Here is a 19,821-nt window from a genome sequence, read left to right on the forward strand (position 1 = left end):
AGCTAACCCTTCCTATTGTTTGCGGTTTCTCCTTCTCAATCATCTTATTAGTGAAGAAGTCCATCATCCTCTTCCTGATTCCCCTTCATCTGAACTCCTGGCCATTCAGTTGTACCACGCATCCATGCCTGCTCAAATTCCTTAGCTCATCTGACATTGCTACACTTACTGCTAAAGAAATCCAGCTGTCCACTCTACAAACCTTTATTCTTTCCTTTCATATGTTAGAATGCTATGCTGCCTAACGATAGGCTTCCATCTCTCTTTGCTTTCCTTAATTAAGATCCTCCAAGCAAGTTTCTACCTCAAGGGTCTGACTCTGTTTTTATCAATTGGCTTAAAATCGTTGAACTTTCTTCATCTTGTTATTCCAGAAGTTCCTCACTGAAGGATTTATGTGATCTCAGTAACTATATTCTGAATTTCTGCACATAAATTAACACAATGATGATGAATAGCTGTAGACTAGGGAAGGAAGCAATTACTTCAAAAAATCATTCTACTGCAATATTTCCTAATTAACTGGAACAACATCCATTTTGTTTTGGCCTTTTTTGAATTTGTGTAGATTTATGCTTAGGACTTTCTGATGATTTTGGATTGAAATCCTGCTTTTGCCAGGCTTGATCTATGCCAGCAATATTTTTATTATAGTCATTCAGTATGTTTGGACCATTTCATCAAATGTGGCAGAGCTGACATCTTCAGAACTGTCTGATGTTAGGTTTCTACCCGAGGCACTTTGGCCCCATGTCACACTTTCATCTCTTTGCTAGCAATGAATCTTTTAATTGTGAATTATATTAGATTGAAGTCGCTATTGTGGTCCGAAGTTAACTCTTCTTCCTGGTTCAGTATATTGACAGAAGCTGATTTTACATAGCTAAACATATTAAGTAGGTACTTTGAATCATGTCCAACACTGAAATGATTGAATTCATCTAACATACTTACGATCCTTTTGGACTGAGTTTTATAGGTAACACTGCGCAATCCAAAGGTTAAGAATAAGGCATAGTGAAATGGCGGTAAAACTCAAGATTTTGCTAAAATAAAATGAATAGCAAAAGCATTTTCTCCATAGATTTTGTAGTAAGCTCACATGTGGAAAAATGCAGTGTTTATCCAAATGGGACAAGATCCGTTTTCACTTAAGTTGTCCTGGGCAGTGTAATAAAGCTTTAAGCTCTTGAAATATCCATAGTGAAATGTGTTTGCCTTTTTGTTTCATCGAGAGATAGTAGAACAACTTTAATGTAATTTGTCAAAATATTTTTTTTATTGTAACTTGGTGAACACTGGTATCCGCAACCACGATGGCGGAAAACTGAACTTGCATGAGGGATGTCTGCAAAGCCCTGTGCAAAGTTGGTGTCGGACTTCTTCATGCACCTTAAGATTGCACATCGACTTTCTGGCAGGTCTGCTGATGCACCTAACATTTCATTCTGAAAACCCTTTAGCCCTCTTCTGCAGCCTTCCCCATCAAAATGCTTATCTGAGTCCTCTGCAGCATAACTTGTGTGACCACACCCTCCAGGAAGCTGGCACCTGTGCTACCCTTACTAGGCTCTAAATGAAATGCAGTGTCAGTATGCTGCCGGTGTGAGAACGAGTGATGGTCTTTCACCATCACTGTCTTCTTACTCTTTCACCTCTTGCTCTCCAGCTACTGCCTGACCAGGTTTCAGTTCTTGGACAAAAACAGAATTACCTGGAAAAACTCAGCAGGTCTGGCAGCATCGGCGGAGAAGAAAAGAGTTGACATTTCGAGTCCTTATGACCCTTCAACAGAACTTCAGTTCTTGGATATCTGAAAAGAGAAAGGTACAAGAGTAGGGTTGTGGTGAGGGAAAAGGAGAAGTAACAGGTGCATGCTTATGTCATTTGCAGCTCATCAGAAGAGATTGTGGGATGAAGGGAAGTGGAATCTGAGAAGGAGGATTAAGTATAAGCATATCGTTATTTTGATAGTTTCCACCACACCTCTGAATATGGTGCAGAAGTGGTTGGGGGTGTGATAGGGCATTGAGCAATGTTTGAGGCTAATCTTGACCAACCATATGACATCATTGACGTTTTTGTACTTGCCATAGATAAAGTGCAACAGAGGTTCACCAGACTGATCCCTGGGATGGCAGGATTGTTTTATGTGGAGAGATTGAGAAAATTGGGCCTGTATTCTCTGGAGTTTTGAAGGATGAGAGATAATCACATTGAAACTTACAAAATTTTTACAGGGTGTGACAAGGTTGATGTGATTAGGATGTCTCCCCTGCCTGGTGAACTTAGAACCAGGGGAGACAGTGTCAGAAGGGACAGGCCATGTCAGACTGAAAAGAGGAGGAATTTCTTCACTCAGAGAGTAGTGAATCTTCAATTCTCTACCCCAGAGGGCTGTGGAAGTTCAATCATTGAGCAAGTTCAAGACAGAAATCGATAGATTTCTGGAGACCAATGATGTCAAAGGATTTGAGGATAGTGGGGAAAAATGGGGCTTAGATGATCAGTCATGATCTGTTTGAATAGTGAAGCAGTCTCTACAGGCCAAATGGCCTACTCATGTTCCTATGTTCCTATGTCACTGCATCCAGCTCTTGTGGCTTGATAAAAACAAAAAAACTGTGGATGCTGGAAATCCAAAACAAAAACAGAATTACCTGGAAAAACTCAGCAGGTCTGGCAGCATCGGCGGAGAAGAAAAGAGTTGACGTTTCGAGTCCTCATGACCCTTCAACAGAACTTGAGTTCAAGTCCAAGAAAGAGATGAAATATAAGCTGGTTTAAGGTGTGTGGGGGAAGGGGGTGGGGGGGGGGGGGGGGGGGGGGGGGGGGGGGGGGGGTGTGGTGGGGGAGGGAGGAGAGAGAGAGAAGTGGAGGGGAGGGTGTGGTTGTAGGGACAAACAAGCAGTGATAGAAGCAGATCATCAAAAGATGTCAACAACAATGGAACAAAAGAACACATAGGTGTTAAAGTTGGTGATATTATCTAAACGAATGTGCTAATTAAGAATGGATGTTAGGGCACTCAAGGTATAGCTCTAGTGGGGGTGGGGAGAGCATAAAAGATTTTAAGGTATTTAAAAATAATGGAAATAGGTGGGAAAAGAAAAATCTATATAATTTATTGGAAAAAAAAAGGAAGGGGGAAACAGAAAGGGGGTGGGGATGGGGGAGGGAGCTCACGACCTAAAGTTGTTGAATTCAGTATTCAGTCCGGAAGGCTGTAAAGTGCCTAGTCGGAAGATGAGGTGTTGTTCCTCCAGTTTGCGTTGGGCTTCACTGGAACAATGCAGCAAGCCAAGGACAGACATGTGGGCAAGAGAGCAGGGTGGAGTGTTAAAATGGCTAGCGACAGGGAGGTTTGGGTCATTCTTGCGGACAGACCGCAGGTGTTCTGCAAAGCGGTCGCCCAGTTTACGTTTGGTCTCTCCAATGTAGAGGAGACCACATTGGGAGCAACGAATGCTGTAGACTAAGTTGGGGGAAATACAAGTGAAATGCTGCTTCACTTGAAAGGAGTGTTTGGGCCCTTGGACGGTGCGGAGAGAGGAAGTGAAGGGGCAGGTGTTGCATCTTTTGCGTAGTCATGGGGTGGTGCCATAGGAGGGGGTTGAGGAGTAGGGGGTGATGGAGGAGTGGACCAGGGTGTCCTGGAGGGAGCGATCCCTACGGAATGTCGATAGGGGGGGTGAAGGGAAGATGTGTTTGGTGGTGGCATCATGCTGGAGTTGGCGGAAATGGTGGAGGATGATCCTTTGAATGCGGAGGCTGGTGGGGTGATAAGTGAGGACAAGGGGGACCCTATCATGTTTCTGGGAGGGAGGAGAAGGCGTGAGGGCGGATGCGCGGGAGATGGGCCGGACACGGTTGAGGGCCCTGTCAACGACCGTGGGTGGTAAACCTCGGTTAAGGAAGAAGGAGGACATGTCAGAGGAACTGTTTTTGAAGGTGGCATCATCGGAACAGATGCGACGGAGGCGAAGGAACTGAGAGAATGGGATGGAGTCCTTCCAGGAAGCTGGGTGTGAGGAGCTGTAGTCGAGGTAGCTGTGGGAGTCGGTGGGTTTGTAATGGATATTGGTGGACCGTCTATCACCAGAGATTGAGACAGAGAGGTCAAGGAAGGGAAGGGAAGTGTCAGAGATGGACCACGTGAAAATGATGGAGGGGTGGAGATTGTAAGCAAAATTAATAAATTTTTCCAAGTCCCGACGAGAGCATGAAGCGGCACCGAAGTAATCATCGATATACCGGAGAAAGAGTTGTGGAAGGGGGCCGGAGTAGGACTGGAACAAGGAATGTTCCACATACCCCATAAAAGAGACAGGCCCCGTCTCTTTTATGGGGTGTGTGGAACATTCCTTGTTCCAGTCCTACTCCGGCCCCCTTCCACAACTCTTTCTCCGGTACATCGATGATTACTTCGGTGCCGCTTCATGCTCTCGTCGGGACTTGGAAAAATTTATTAATTTTGCTTACAATCTCCACCCCTCCATCATTTTCACGTGGTCCATCTCTGACACTTCCCTTCCCTTCTTTGACCTCTCTGTCTCAATCTCTGGTGATAGACGGTCCACCAATATCCATTACAAACCCACCGACTCCCACAGCTACCTCTACTACAGCTCCTCACACCCCGCTTCCTGTAAGGACTCCATCCCATTCTCTCAGTTCCTTCGCCTCCGTCACATCTGTTCCGATGATGCCACCTTCAAAAACAGTTCCTCTGACATGTCCTCCTTCTTCCTTAACCGAGGTTTTCCACCCACGGTCGTTGACAGGGCCCTCAACCGTGTCCGGCCCATCTCCTGCGCATCCGCCCTCACGCCTTCTCCTCCCTTCCAGAAACATGATAGGGTCCCCCTTGTCCTCACTTATCACCCCACCAGCCTCCGCATTCAAAGGATCATCCTCTGCCATTTCCGCCAACTCCAGCATGATGCCACCACCAAACACATCTTCCCTTCACCCCCCTTATCGGCATTCTGTAGGGATCGCTCCCTCCGGGACACCCTGGTCCACTCCTCCATCACCCCCTACTCCTCAACCCCCTCCTATGGCACCACCCCATGCCTACGCAAAAGATGCAACACCTGCCCCTTCACTTCCTCTCTCCGCACCGTCCAAGGGCCCAAACACTCCTTTCAAGTGAAGCAGCATTTCACTTGTATTTCCCCCAACTTAGTCTACAGCATTCGTTGCTCCCAATGTGGTCTCCTCTACATTGGAGAGACCAAACGTAAACTGGGCGACCGCTTTGCAGAACACCTGCGGTCTGTCCGCAAGAATGACCCAAAACTCCCTGTCGCTTGCCATTTTAACACTCCACCCTGCTCTCTTGCCCACATGTCTGTCCTTGGCTTGCTGCATTGTTCCAGTGAAGCCCAACGCAAACTGGAGGAACAACTCCTCATCTTCCGACTAGGCACTTTACAGCCTTCCGGACTGAATATTGAATTCAACAACTTTAGGTCGTGAGCTCCCTCCCCCATCCCCACCCCCTTTCTGTTTCCCCCTTCCTTTTTTTTTCCAATAAATTATATAGATTTTTCTTTTCCCACCTATTTCCATTATTTTCAAATATCTTAAAATCTTTTGTGCTCTCCCCACCCCCACTAGAGCTATACCTTGAGTGCCCTACCATCCATTCTTAAGTAGCACATTCGTTTAGATAATATCACCAACTCTAACACCTATGTGTTCTTTTGTTCCATTGTTGTTGACATCTTTTGATGATCTGCTTCTATCACTGCTTGTTTGTCCCCACAACCACACCCCCCTCCACTTCTCTCTCTCTCTCTCTCTCCACCCCCCCCCCCCCTCCGCCCCACACACACACACACACACACACACACACACACACACACCTTAAACCAGCTTATATTTCAACTCTTTCTTGGACTCGAACTCAAGTTCTGTCAAAGAGTCATGAGGACTCGAAACGTCGACTCTTTTCTTCTCCGCCGATGCTGCCAGACCTGCTGAGTTTTTCCAGGTAATTCCGTTTTTTTTCTTGTGGCTTGATGCCTGCCACTGACTACCAAGGCTATCTGATCCCACTACCTTCTCAGAGTTTCCTGGATCCCTATGGATAGAGCACATCTTGCATCCTCCACATTTCCTCAACCCAAAGGCCTTTAAATGTAGGAGGCCACTCTGTCCCATGCTATGGCATTATTGAGTGATTCTCGGGTCAGAATAAGCTGTAGAATAGCTTCCAGCATCTCTAACCACAGTGTACCTTCCCTTTAAAAGGTGCCAATTGGCTTTACTGGTGCTAGTATCTAGCTAAGTATGTAGATGGGAAATTGGAGGGTCCAATGATAGCTTTAGGGGATACCAGAGGTAATAGTGTAGGAGTAGGATGAGAAGCCATTGTAGGTAATTCTCTGGCTTCAACTGGATAGATAAGCATGGAACCAGCCAAGGGCAGTTTTGCCCAGCTGGATGACAGTGCAGAGGCATTGGGAGTGGCTGGTATTATAAACCATGTAAAAGATTACAGACAAATCAAGAAGGATGAAGAATGATGTTTACATTTGTCACAGTTATGTGGAATGTTATTTGTGACTTTGCTAAAAAACTGAAATGGCTCTTATCAAAGGATAGGAAATGATCAGTCATATTATTAGGGGTATATTACAGACCACCAAATGGTTTGCTTGTTCATCCTTTGGGGCAAAGATAACCATGCCCATCATTTGGGTTGTTTGATAGGGTTCTGGTGGCTCCACAGCTGACCACTAAAGCCAATCTACACCCAAAGGTTCTGCTGAAAATCAAACAGGACACTGTCCTGAAGACGATTGAGTTTTGGATGAGTTGCTGGCTCAGGATTTCCTTTCCTTGTGCTTTCTGTCTGCCTCTGATATGTGCTTGCTTTTGAAGGAGGCTGGACCATTTTTTATTTGGTTGTGCCAGGGGCAGTGATCCTGCACAAAATTGTCCCAGTACTCCAAAGTCGTTGTCAAAACTCCTAAGTGGAGCCTTCAGAGCGTCCTTGTAGTTCTTCCTCTGAGCACCATGAGAGCGCACGCCGAACTCGAGCTTTCCATAGAAGATTTGCTTTGGTAAACATTCTGGCTACAGGAACAACTGAACTCAGTTGTGACTGTCTCAATATGGTGTGGATGCTTGGCATGCCAGCTCAGACGAACGCCTCAGTATCTGGCATTTTGTCCTGCCATCTGATCTTCAAAAGCTTCTGAAGTTAGCTGAAGATTTTTTTTAAAATTCATTCATGGGATGTGGGCATCACTGGCTAGGCCAACATTTATTGCCCATCCCTAATTGCCATTGAGAAGATGCCGGTGAGCTCGCTCCTTGAACCACTGAAGTCCATGTGGTGTAGATGCACCCACAGTGCTATTAGGGTGGGAGTTCCAGGGTTTTGACCCAGCGACAATGAAGGAACGGCGGTATATTTCCAAGTCAGGAAGGTGTGTGACTTGGAGGGAAACTTGCAGGCGGTGGTGTTCCCATGCGTCTGCTGCCCTTGTCCTTCTAGATGGTAGTGGTTATGGGTCTGGAAGGTACTGTTTGGAAGGTGCTGTTTAAGGAGCCTTGGTGAGTTGATGCAGTGTTTTTTACATATGAGATGAATATGTCCCCACTTGTGACTCAGTCACATGAAGAGGGACATGTCAAAAGGGATGTTAAAATGTTTTAATTGTTTTTTTAGCATGCGTTGAAAACCTCATCCCACTTGCAAAATTGCAAAGGCCATCTGGACTATTTGCCTTCCCGCCAACTGAACAGATGGCAAAAAATGCAACTTAATTAATAACTTAAGGGCCTTAATAGGCTTCTTAATTGTCGGTGGGTGTGCTGCCATCTCTCCCGCCAACCAAAAAATTGTGAGAGCGCGCGGTGACGTCGGGACACTCACCTGACGTGACATCATTGCGCGCTATTTCCCTCCCATTTGGGTCAGGCGCCCGCCTGCCCGCAGGACAAACAATTCTTCCTAATTCATATGTTCATAATATTATCCTTTTTTAATGGAATAGATATCTATACCTTTGCAATATGTCCCTTTGAGAGAATATTTTTATATATGAGGTGAACAATAACTTAAATGGAATACCAGGGAGAGTGGTTGAAGCCAGCTCACCAGACTCATTTTAAAAAATGATAAACTGCTTTAAAGTGAAGTTAGGATTGTTGGTATTCTGAAATGTTGAGATTAAATGGGTTGAAGGGCTTATTCCATCCAACCTTATCTCTTGTACTTGTGATCATGCCAAATTATTGTATTCAATGCACTTCTTTTCCTGTTTTCACGATGAGATTTCTATGAAATGTGATCTAATTGTGATAATAAATATCAACTGCATCACAGAAGTATGAGAGTGCTATTGTATTAAGTCCATCTTTCATTTGTCTGCATGTATGTGTAAGCATTATAGCACAAATATTATTTGTTGCCACTTGATGGAGGAAGATGATGCTTTCATCTGTGCTGAAAGGAAAGTAACATTACATTTTTCTCTTCCACTGATTATAGCTTCCTGTGACCAACCTAACTACACAAAAGATGATGTTGCTGATAAATTCAGTAGTTCTTCAAGTCACGTGTTAATGGAACATCAGAGTTTGATTTTCCATTCAGGTGAGTAACTCATCTTAGTGCCCAACTGCTGGAAAAACTTTCTATGTTTGGTTTCAGTGTCCCTAGGCTAGGGACAATAAGGTTCAAGGAATTGCTGATAGTGAAGAGGATTGTCAAAGGATACAACGGGATATAGATTGATTGGAGACTTGGGCGGAGAAATGGCAGATGGAGTTTAATCTGGACAAATGCGAGGTAATGCATTTTGGAAGGTCTAATACAGGCAGGAATTATACAGTAAATGGCAGAACACTTAAGTGCATTGACGGGCAAAGGGATCTGGGTGTACGGGTCCACAGGTTACTAAAAGTGGCAACACAGGTGGATAAGGTAGTCAGGAAGGCATATAGCATGCTTGCCTTCATTGACAGGAGTATTGAGTATAAAAGCTGGGAAATCATTCTGCAGCTGTATAGAACCTTGGTTAGGCCACACTTGGAATATTGCGTGCAATTCTGGTCACCACATTACCAGAAGGATATGGAGGCGTTGGAGAGGGTGCAGAGGAGGTTTACCAGGGTGCTGCCTGGTCTGGAGGTTATTAGCTATGAGGAGAGGTTGGAGAAATTCGGATTGTTCTCACTAGAGCGATGGAGATTGAGGGGCGACTTGATAGAAGTTTACAATATTATAAGTGGCATGGACAGAGTAGATAGAAGCTTTTTCCCAGGATGGAAGAGTCAATTACTAGGGGACATTGATTTAAGGTGAGAGGAGAAAACTATAGAGGAGATGTGTGGAGCAAGTTTTTTACGCAGAGGGTCTGGAATTTGCTGCCAGATGAGGCGGTGGAAGCAGGTACGATAGTGGTGTTTAAGAGGCAGCTTGACAAATACATGAAAGGGATGGGAATAGAGTGATACGGACCCCGCAAGTGCAAAATGTTTTGGTTGACGGGCATCGGCGCAGGCTTGGAGGGCCGAAGGGCCTGTTCCTATGCTGTACTTTTCTTTGTTCTTTGTTCTTTGGAAGGGAGAAATCAATCAGGATTCCTGTTTCTGATTGCAGTCTAATGAACTCCTGTTCGAAAGTGTTCACTCGGCAATACTGGATGAGGAGAGACTCTGCTAAGGCTGGGTGCATCTATGGTTGAACAGTCAGCTGACACTCAATGGCCAGACTGTTAGACTGAAGAATAGTCACTTAAATATTTTACCAGAGAGCTGCTGGCACCCGTGGAACAATGAGTTATTGTGGGAGGTGCTGAATAATAACTTTGATACACAAATAACCTTGTGGCCTTGCATTTGCACAATATGCTTGATGGTGACTTTCAAACCCTTGATCCTCTCTGGGGAAAAATGGAAGAGGCGTTGTGAAAAATAATAAGTAGCCTGTATCTGAAGTAAATCTGAAATAAAAGCATGACCTTGGAAGCACAATGAGCTGGTCTGCTTGTAAATGTGAAAAGACTGACTAATAACCACAAACAAAAATAACCTGAAATAATGGCCTTGTTTTCTTTTTGGATGCTGGTGGACCTGCTTTGTATTTCAAGCACTCTGTCACATAATTCCAGTGAATCCAGCTCTTCAACTATGGTTAAAGCTGCAAGCTTCATTTCTATTCTTGATCCTTTATTTTTCAGTGTTATTTCTTAGTATTTGATAATATCTCTCACCTCACATAGTTAAGAAGCTGTGAAGAAATTTGATCTAGGACACCGATCATCATTGTTACCAGACGGTAGTGGGTGCACACAGAAACACAAGTCAATTATATGCTTTTTAGTTTTCCCTCAAGTGATCAATGCTTACTCAGTGAGGAACGTCCAGTTTGAATTGTTCAGCTATGAGACTGCCAGATGTCTCTAGAAATAATGAATTGGAAAAACTATTTGACGTTAGGTGTAAGTTTCATTCTAAATGATATGTTCCTGGTTGCATCAAATTGGAAGAGTGCAGATCAGAAAGAGACAGCAAAGGTTCTATTTTAACTCCCGGGTGGAACATGGCCTAGTAAGCGCCGTTGAGGCTGTTGAGGAGCTGCAGCAGGCAGGTATAGCCAATGTTAACAGCTGGGCCTTATTGGCATTCTCTTGCCAAATTCCCAACCAAATAGATGGAAGTTGGTGGGAAGTGATTAGCCAGCTTAAAATCAGGCAATGAGATGCCACTGCCAAGGACTCAGGGGGTAAAGTCACCACCCAAGAGGGTAATCTCACTAAACGGATCAGGGAGGGAGCCCAGAATAGGGGAGGCCCAAGGTTTGTTTGAATGGCCTGGAGCATTTTGTTCCTTCCGGTCCACGAAGGAAAGCAAAAGAAAATGTAAAAATGTACTTTCCTGGGCCTCAGAGTTCCTGCTGTTCCCAGCATCTTTTGTGAGAAGGCGAAACCCCCACTGCTTCTGTGCACAGAGGCAAAATTTAACAAATCTGATAGGGGTCTCGCCCACTGGTTGGAGAACTGGTGGGAACCCCGCATCTCTTCTCTCTGACAGGACAAATATAGAGAGAGCAGTTAATAAAACATATAGTATCCTGGGCATTATTAATAGGGAAATAGAGAACAAGAGCAAGGGAAGTTGAAAGCAAAGGCAAGAGTATGGTTTTCAGTGGGGCCCCCTTTCCTGATGCCAGGCTCTTCGTTTAGGCACAGGGTGCCCATGATTGAGGGACTTCTCGAGTAAGCAGCTGGCCTCCCCGAATGGTGATTACTCTGCCCCAACTGGTTGAATATAGCGGCAGTGGGATGAGGCCCTTAAGTGGCCACCACCCAATGCTTGCTCAGCGGTGGGGGGAGTTGGAAAGGTGGCGGGGACCCCACCCTGCACTCTCTGAACGCACCTCCTGGGGTTGGGGGGGGGCATTAAATTCTGCCCCAGGTCTCAAATTAATATGGCAGATTAGGTCCTAATGATGCAATCAGAGCCTAATCTGCTTATTTAAAGAGATCTCACTTCCTTGGGTGGGTGTCCTCACCACCCAAAATTTAAAATTAAAGTCAGTCAGATCAGCGTGCCAAAGAACTGGGTAAGTCTCCCTGTTCATCTTAACTGTAACCCCTCCCCAGACCTGGTTTGTGTCAGGCAGGGAGAGTTGAAATGAAGCCTTGAAACTCTAAAATTAGAATCCAGTTTTATTAACTGAGTTTTTCATTGTACAGATCCGAACACCAAGCAAATGGCCTTGTCTGTTCAGCAACCAACTCCAAGCAGTCTGCATCAAGGGGGTTTACAGGCACAGCGTGAGATGCAGCTGTTAGTGCAACCATGCTCATATGTCCCACAGGAAAGCAAAAATGGACAAGAAGATGGGGCTGAAGAGGAGAACATATTCTACTTCTGAAAGTCCTTTAGCATTAGCACTTTTAAGTCAAACTGGAACAACATATGGACACCTTGACCTCTTGGTCACATTCAGTTAAATGTTACAAATACTGAAATCTGGCAGTTAATTCTTTACTAAGCCTTGGAGACCCAGATATGCTTATGAACCTTGAAGTTTCATGAAATTTATTACACTTTTCAGTTTAGTGATAAGATTGTGATATATGAAACACTATTTCATCTGTTACGTCATGCTAGCTGAAGCAGTTATAAATCAGAAAAGACCATATCTAACTTGCAGTCTTCTCATTTCAAGGACAGGTTTTGATGTTTTGCCTGTAGTTCTTAAGTTATTAATTACAATAATCTGATTTTCTTTAAGCAAAGGTCCAGTTTCTAAGGTTAAACACTATCTTGCTTACTCGGTTTAAGCTTAATTTCCCAGAGTCACAGTGGCCTCCCACTATGCAGGTTCTGTTTTATTTTATTAATTCTACTACCTGTCATTATTAAAACTGTTTAATGTGATTTATGACCTACTTAGCCATTGCTAAAGTTGGCTTTCAGTTGCAATTTGATCCTTCCCATATACAGTATATATACATTTTTTCAATAACAAATCTTAAAGTCTCCATGTTTGATCTATTTAAGCCCAACTTTTTGTACCATCCTTTCACATTCTTGGAACATAAGAGTGTTCTGGCCTAGCAGAGAGCATTATACTCCACCTGACTCGCCATTAACTATGCAAATCTCATAACCTACTACAGGTTAAGTATCCTTTATCCAAAAACCTTGGGGCTGATTGCATTTTGGATTTCAGATAATTTTGGTTCTCGGATACCGTACATAAACTTACATTACAATAGCCTAAGCCTAGGCTAGCTACAATCTAAAGTAAATAAAATGGAAAAGTAAGATGTATCACTGAATAAATAATAATTACAGGATTCCTGTTTGTTTTTGACATGTTCACCACAAAAATTGCAAGGTAAACAGTGCAGATAAACAACTAGATTCCTCGTGTTAAATGTCGATGAGGTTCAAAAAAAGTGCATTTTTTTGGATGTGTTCAGTTTTCAGATTTACTGATAAAGGCTACTCAACCTGCATAGTAAAAGCAAGATACTGCGGATGCTGGAAATCTGAAATAAAAACAGGAAGTACTGGAAAAACTTAGCAGCTCTGGCAGCATTTGTGGAGAGAGGCAGAGTTGACGTTTAGAGTCCATATGACTCTTCTCCAGAGCTGAGATGACCTTCTAGTTTCTTATCAACTTTAGTTGCTTTCTGTGACATATAGTTATCCGTATATTGAATTTGCCAACACTATCCATCTCCACTGATACCCTGGACAATTTGTGCCATACATTCACCATCCTCGATGTAAAGTCATTTAATCAAAACTGCCTATTCTCTTCCTCTCTTGTGATTCTGTGACCTTTATTGTAGAATTTGTGTTTATGTTAAATATAGTCCTATATTAAAGAAAAAACAAACTTGCATTTATATAGTATTTTTCATGACTCCAAGATCTCCTAAACCATTTTACAGTCAGTGAAGTGCTTCGGTTCAATTTATCTATACACCTTAGATTCCTGAACATATCAATGACATTTCTTATGTACTGTCTCCTTATAGTACAGGTACCTAGTCCAAATTATCAATTTAGTTCACTGTAATGTCACAAATGCCGTGTTATCCTCACTGTAATATGGGTGGCCAGAATCATATACAGTACTCCAGGTGGTGCCGCAGCACTGCTTTGTACTAATTCATTGCAGGTGGTTTGAGATTTGTGTTTTATCCCTCTGGCTGAAAACCTCAAGATCTTGTTCGTTTTTCTTTTCATTGTTGTCACACATTGTACTGTGGTTTCAAAAGACTACCCACAGACATTTCATGTCATCATCCTTTGCTGTGACCTGCAGAGTAATGCAAATTAGGTTATATTCCCACTGCTTATTCACCTTCAGTCTCATCCCTTTGCAAACAGCAAGTGCCCATTACCAGTCTAATTTCCCGATCTAAAATCTCCTTTTGTATTTGCTGTTTGTTCTGCTATTTGTAGTCCTTTTCTTCACCCACGTACCCCAGGTTTGATACTATCAACATACTTTGCTTCTGTTCCCACTTCCAAACAATTTTCACATATATTGTAAATAATAATGGTCCAAGCACTGATCCCCAAGGTTAGACATCTCCTTCCTGCTGATGCAGTTCCATATGCAGCTCTCTTTCATTTCCTCTGATTCAGCCAATTTCCAATTCGCTACGGAAACTTGGCTGCCATTCAAGGAAATGTGTCCCTTGAGTTTGTTAACCACTAGAACAGTCAACCATTATCTTTGCATTTCTTTGCTGAACCATTATTAGTGACAATCCCTGGTCCATTTTATTTGCATTTGTTTCAAAATATCAAGATTTGTTGCACGTGCTTTTTCTAAAATACTGATTAAGTTCAAATACAATGGCCTGGAATGTCTTTCATCTTTATTGCCCAACTTCCCCTGCACAGGATAGCCACCTTAATACGTGGATTTTTGCCTTACAGTATAGGTGTACTGATGGTCCAGTGCAAGGAAGACCACACACCACCGAAGATATCCAATTGCACTAAAACTATGCCCATGTTTATACTTTTCTTTTTATTATAAAGGGACTGGAGTATAAGAGTAAGGAAGCCTAGCAGCAATTGTATGGGCTTTGGTGAGCCCACACCTGGAGTACTGTGTACAGTTTTGGTCTCCTTACTTAGGGAAAGATATACTCGCCTTAGAAGGTTCACTAAACTGACTCCTGGCATGAAGGGATTGTCCTGTGAACAGCAATTGAGTACAGTATGTCTATACTCCCTAGATCTAATTAAAATATATAAAATTTATAAGGTACTTGACATGTTTTTTGCTGGGAGGATGTTTATCTTGGCAGGAATTAGGGCTTACAGTCTTAGAATAAAGGCATTGGCCATTTAGGACTGAGATGAGGAGAGTGCTGCGGGTGCTCAGCCATTGACTTTATTTAAATCAGAGATTGGCAAATTTTTGGATACTAAGGGATTCACGGGCCTATGGGGATAGTGTGGAAAGGTGTAGATGAGTCAGAAGATCAGCCATGATTTTCTTGAGTGGCGGAGCAAACTAGAGGGGCTGAATGGCCAACTCCTCCCATTTCTTATGTTCTTCAAATGAGACTCTCTCCCACATTATGACTACATTTACACTTCAATTATTGATCATTTTGTGCATAAATCTGTCAAATGACAGCGCCTTAATTGGATTACAGAACCAATTTAGTCAATCAGTACCAAGTCAATCATAGCAGAGGAATCCCACCATAAACTTCTGTGTTTCTCTGCCTCTCTGCCCTCCCCTTTAAATTGCTCCTTAAAACCTACCTCTTAATAAAACTTTATATGGCTCAGTGTTAGATTTTGTCTGATACCATTCTGCGGCTATGCCTTGAGCTGTTTTTTAATTATGTTAAAGGTGCTATATAAATGCAAGTTGTTGTTGTTACAGAATGAAGTTAGATAAGACCTGAAGGGCATAATAGATAAACTAATAAAAATCATTAGTTCTTATTTAGTTGACCACTTCTACCATATTAGGCTGCATGCATCAAATAAATGCAATACTCCAAACTCATAGTAAATTTTGTACACAAGTCAGTTCCTAGCTGCCTTTCACCCTAGAATATTATTAAATGCCTGACATCTCTGAGTGAGTGCTCAGGTATGTTAAATATCTATTTGCTTAAGAAATGGCATAAATTATGCCTTGAGCTGCAATGCTAATATGGATGAAGCTAGATTGAATGAACATTTGAATTTAGCTGTAACCATCGCAAGCTAAATCGATACTAGATCCTGTACAATAATTTTGTTTAGATTATCATGTAACTGGTTTTATAACTGTGATGAACTTTCTTATTTGTGTATTTAGAGCTATAGTAATATTCACAGTGCCTGTGTTCTGAACCATCAGAATGTGCATTCAATTATATTATATAGATCATTGGTTTAAATGCAGCACTCATTGTGGCAGGAACCATGGCGACCAGGCTCACTTAATCATGGGAGAGGACCTGCGTCTTTCTCCCAGTGGTGGGTAAATCTTCCTTGATTAAGTGGGAAGGCAGAAGGGGCAGACACGGGACTCCTGGCAGCATACCAATTAAACTCAACAATGAGCCAATTAGCACCAATGATCCCTGAGCCCATCACAATTTACCGTTCGCTCAAGGATTAAGTGAAGGCAGCATGGCGAGGGTGGGGAAATCCCTCGCTACCAGCACTCTATGCCAGATTGAGTAATACACCAATGGGCCTTGAGGTGGCCACTGAATTGTTGGCGTGTGAGCAGCTGACACCCATGCATGCCCAACAACTGAAATATCGCATGGGTGTGCGATGACATCAGGATGCTCATCCAATGTCATCGCGCATCATTTTATGCTTGAGCGGGTCGAGCATGTGCCTGCCCACTCAAAGAAAAATCCTGCCCCTATTCATGAAACTTGTTCAAAGGTTTTAAATCTCTTTAAGTGGTTAATCTTTGATTTTAAAAAAAGCTTCTATTCATAGTCCACAACATGGTATCTTTAAACTGTCAATCAAACTGTGAACTCAGAACCCTCGCCGCCCCCCCCCCAACTAAGATAATTGTAGTTTTTGAAACTCAGCTATGCATTTATAATGATGTAATAATGGCCCTTGGGAAATGTCAACAAAGAACACTATTAAACTGCATGAACAGATGGTCATTTTTTTTCAACTTACACCAGATGGAATGTCAATCAAAGCAGTCTAGCAGTGTGATTTTTTTAACCTCCACTAAGAGCTTAATTCTCATATTTTCATGTTTAAAGAGCAAGGGATTTAAAAAGCTTAAAATCATGACACTTAAACAGACCTTCAAGAGCACTCAGGTCTAGTCTATCAATTTGTTACTCCCACAGCAGGCTAAGGCCCTTGGAGTAGCCAAAATGGTTTGAACTCAGAACTAAGCTTAAATGTCCCTGCTAAGTTTGGGTTTCCTGCCTGTTTGAATCACACCCTGCCCCCTTCCCCCACCAGCAAAAAATTAGATCCATCAGAAATGGGGACAGGACTTACTCATCCAGGTCCTGACCACCATTATTAAGAGCCCATGACCCGGACTGCACAAAATCCAGCCCTAAGTCCAAATACTGCTCACGTGATCACTTACCAGGTCAGAAAATTGTATCACTTAACCAGCTAACCTCAATTAACCTGCTTATAGACCAAAGCAGAATAACATCAGGTTATACTATATGTACACCTGCTGCCAAATACAGGGGTAGGACTATATATTCTTACATATCTGTAGCCGATAGATTTCAAGATGCACCAATAGAGCTAATAACTTACCAGTGCACATCATTATTAAATGAATTACTGGTAATTATTTTATTAGATGGGATGACAGTTAAGAAAGAGTAGCCAGTGCAAAATTGACCAGTTGATTCTCATAAATTATGAAGTGTTTATACTCCAACCACATGATAATGGTAATAAATTTGGAAAGGATTCCTCTTAAAATCAATCTTTGCAGTATAGATACTGGTATCAGCATTGTATAAGCACAGCCCTGTTGTGAGGTCAAGAGTATGCCTTTCACCTCTGTTGTGTCTCCACTCATACCTGCTTACCAAACCTGCAATAAAGTAATTGTAGATTTTTGACTGGTGCCCAGACTGAGGTAATTGTGGTACAAGTGCAAACATGGCTTTAAGACTTTTGATATATATATATATATATATATATATATATAGAAGATACTGCCTCCAGTAGCAAAAACCTGAAATATTAACACACTGGCTCTGAACATGTCTTAAATTGCACCTATTGTAATCTTACCACCTAAAATTCAAAGGAATGAAGAAAACAATTAGCAATATTGTAGCATTAGCTTCATGAGGAAGTGTATAAAACTATATTTTAATTATGGAGGATCAGAAGTCAGAATATGTTTCAATTTCATCACAATGAGGTCAGTTCTCAAACAATGTAATGATGTGTTTACCACGATTTACATATTCATGTATGGTGGGTGAGGGGGTGGATAGCGCAACACTATGAACAGTAATCCTTTAAAACCAGAGCTGATCATTTCAAGATGGTGGATGAAGGATAGATTACTGAACACTCATGGAAATGATTTAAAGGAGTTTCAGCACCACAACGTCACAGAATGGAAATAAATTCTTAAGCATGCAGTTACTTCCTGCTAATGCTGCAAAAATGTTTTGTAACTGGAAACTTAATTATACTTAAACCCTAAAGCAGAACCTCATTTGGAACATTAGACACATTATTGAAAGTGGTGAGTCATCACACAAGTCACACCTCCTCAGCACTAGGTTAGACATACAGTCGAGAGTGTACAGTTTATTGTTTAAATGAATTTTTAAAAGAATATATAAACACATAACCAAACAAAGGCTTCTGGTGGCTATCATATATCTTGAACTGTAAATACTGAATTGAATACATATTCATTAGCTTCTTCCATTTCTTGCACTTTTGATATTTAGAATTGCTGAATTGCAAAATGCAGGTTTTTATATAAAAAAAATCTGCAGTTGAAGTGAAAATGTGCATCTTGTGTCATCAACCTCTTAAAAGATCATGACAAATGTAATTATTTCTTAATGTATAAAACAGAATAATGTTGAGTTTTATAGAATGTTCCAAATGAACCTTATCTGGCAGACAGTTTAATAAAGTCTGAACAGGTATTCTGGAGTGTCTTTGTGCAATGTATCTAATTAACTCTTCTGCTGCTGATGTTTGTATAGCAAAACATAGCATGTAACTAACTATTCGAGCATTCAAGTCACTGATAAGAAAAAAAAGCCGGAGTTAATTGGCTTCTCGGTTGTTTTTAAAATGCACAAAACCCTGATGTTGTTCAAATGTAGAAATTGAATAAATTGCTGCAAGAAAATCATTTAAAAATAGAACTCGAAGAAAATCACCATTGGGAAAACCTAACCTTTAAGTATCTCTGGCTATAATGAACGAAGTAGTAATTGGGTGTGATTAATCATTCAAATAGAAAATAATTATGCCAATGAACTCCTTCTTGGCAGGAAAGATTAAAAAACTAATTAGTTTAAAAAGTAGGCCACCAAGGGCCATCAGGCATTGATCACATCTCTGGTAGATGGTTTAGCAGCATCCGGCATTTTATTTTGAATGTAAATGTCACTGAACACATCATTCATCTTGTTTATTTGCTTTAAAGTAAATTAAATAGCTTTCCTGTATTTGACTAAGAATCTTTCTTTCCAAATGTACTGTTGGAGTATCCATTCCTTATATGTCCTTTTTCCTTCCTCTTGATGGCACAGCTTCATAAGTACCTCACGTTCTCATTCCTAATGTCTGAGCCAAGACATGAGACCATCATTATTGAGCCCAGTTTTGTCTTCACCTGATGTCTACACATGCGTCAATCAGCAGGGATTACTAGATAGTGATTAGGATCTGGTTGGCCAGCTCATCTCCCCCCACTCTAACCCAGGGTACTGAGATCAAATGTAAACACCTCAATGACAGTTGTGGTTGAAAGCAGACCTTGAATCAAACAGAGGCCCTACCTGGCTTGTATCACTTGATGGTGTATTTACTCATTAAGCCATCTGGGCATCTCTTGATGAGGTCTGTTGATGCATTGCTATTATTGACAAAGTAATACAGTGACATGAGGTTAGCCCTAACTTTGGAAAGGGCACTGCACTCATGAAATACTGTTCAACAAGAGATTGGGTAGTGCAGCAAGTTCCACAATATGGGATAAGCCATTTGTCCAATTTGCTGTCACATCCAATTATTTCCTTTTAATGAGCACAAATCTGTTCAGATGGCTGAAACCTTTCTATTTCCTTTTTGAAACTCTTAAATTTCCTGTTT

At 41.9% G+C, this 19,821-nt stretch overlaps 1 protein-coding gene across 2 annotated transcripts in view; it reads left to right on the forward strand.

Moving 5' to 3' along the window:
* arhgef28a (Rho guanine nucleotide exchange factor (GEF) 28a) overlaps positions 1 to 19,168 on the forward strand; it is a 535,445-nt gene extending 516,277 nt beyond the window's left edge. For both annotated transcript variants that reach the window (XM_041186008.1, XM_041186009.1), the window contains 2 exons: positions 8,510 to 8,614; positions 11,721 to 19,168. In XM_041186008.1, the coding sequence (XP_041041942.1) occupies positions 8,510 to 8,614; positions 11,721 to 11,902 (287 nt within the window). In that variant the 3' untranslated portion in view covers positions 11,903 to 19,168. The remainder of the gene's footprint in view (positions 1 to 8,509; positions 8,615 to 11,720) is intronic.
* Positions 19,169 to 19,821: the final 653 nt, after the last annotated feature.

The sequence above is a fragment of the Carcharodon carcharias genome, chromosome 4, assembly GCF_017639515.1.
Source record: "Carcharodon carcharias isolate sCarCar2 chromosome 4, sCarCar2.pri, whole genome shotgun sequence".
NCBI classification, from domain to species: domain Eukaryota; kingdom Metazoa; phylum Chordata; class Chondrichthyes; order Lamniformes; family Lamnidae; genus Carcharodon; species Carcharodon carcharias.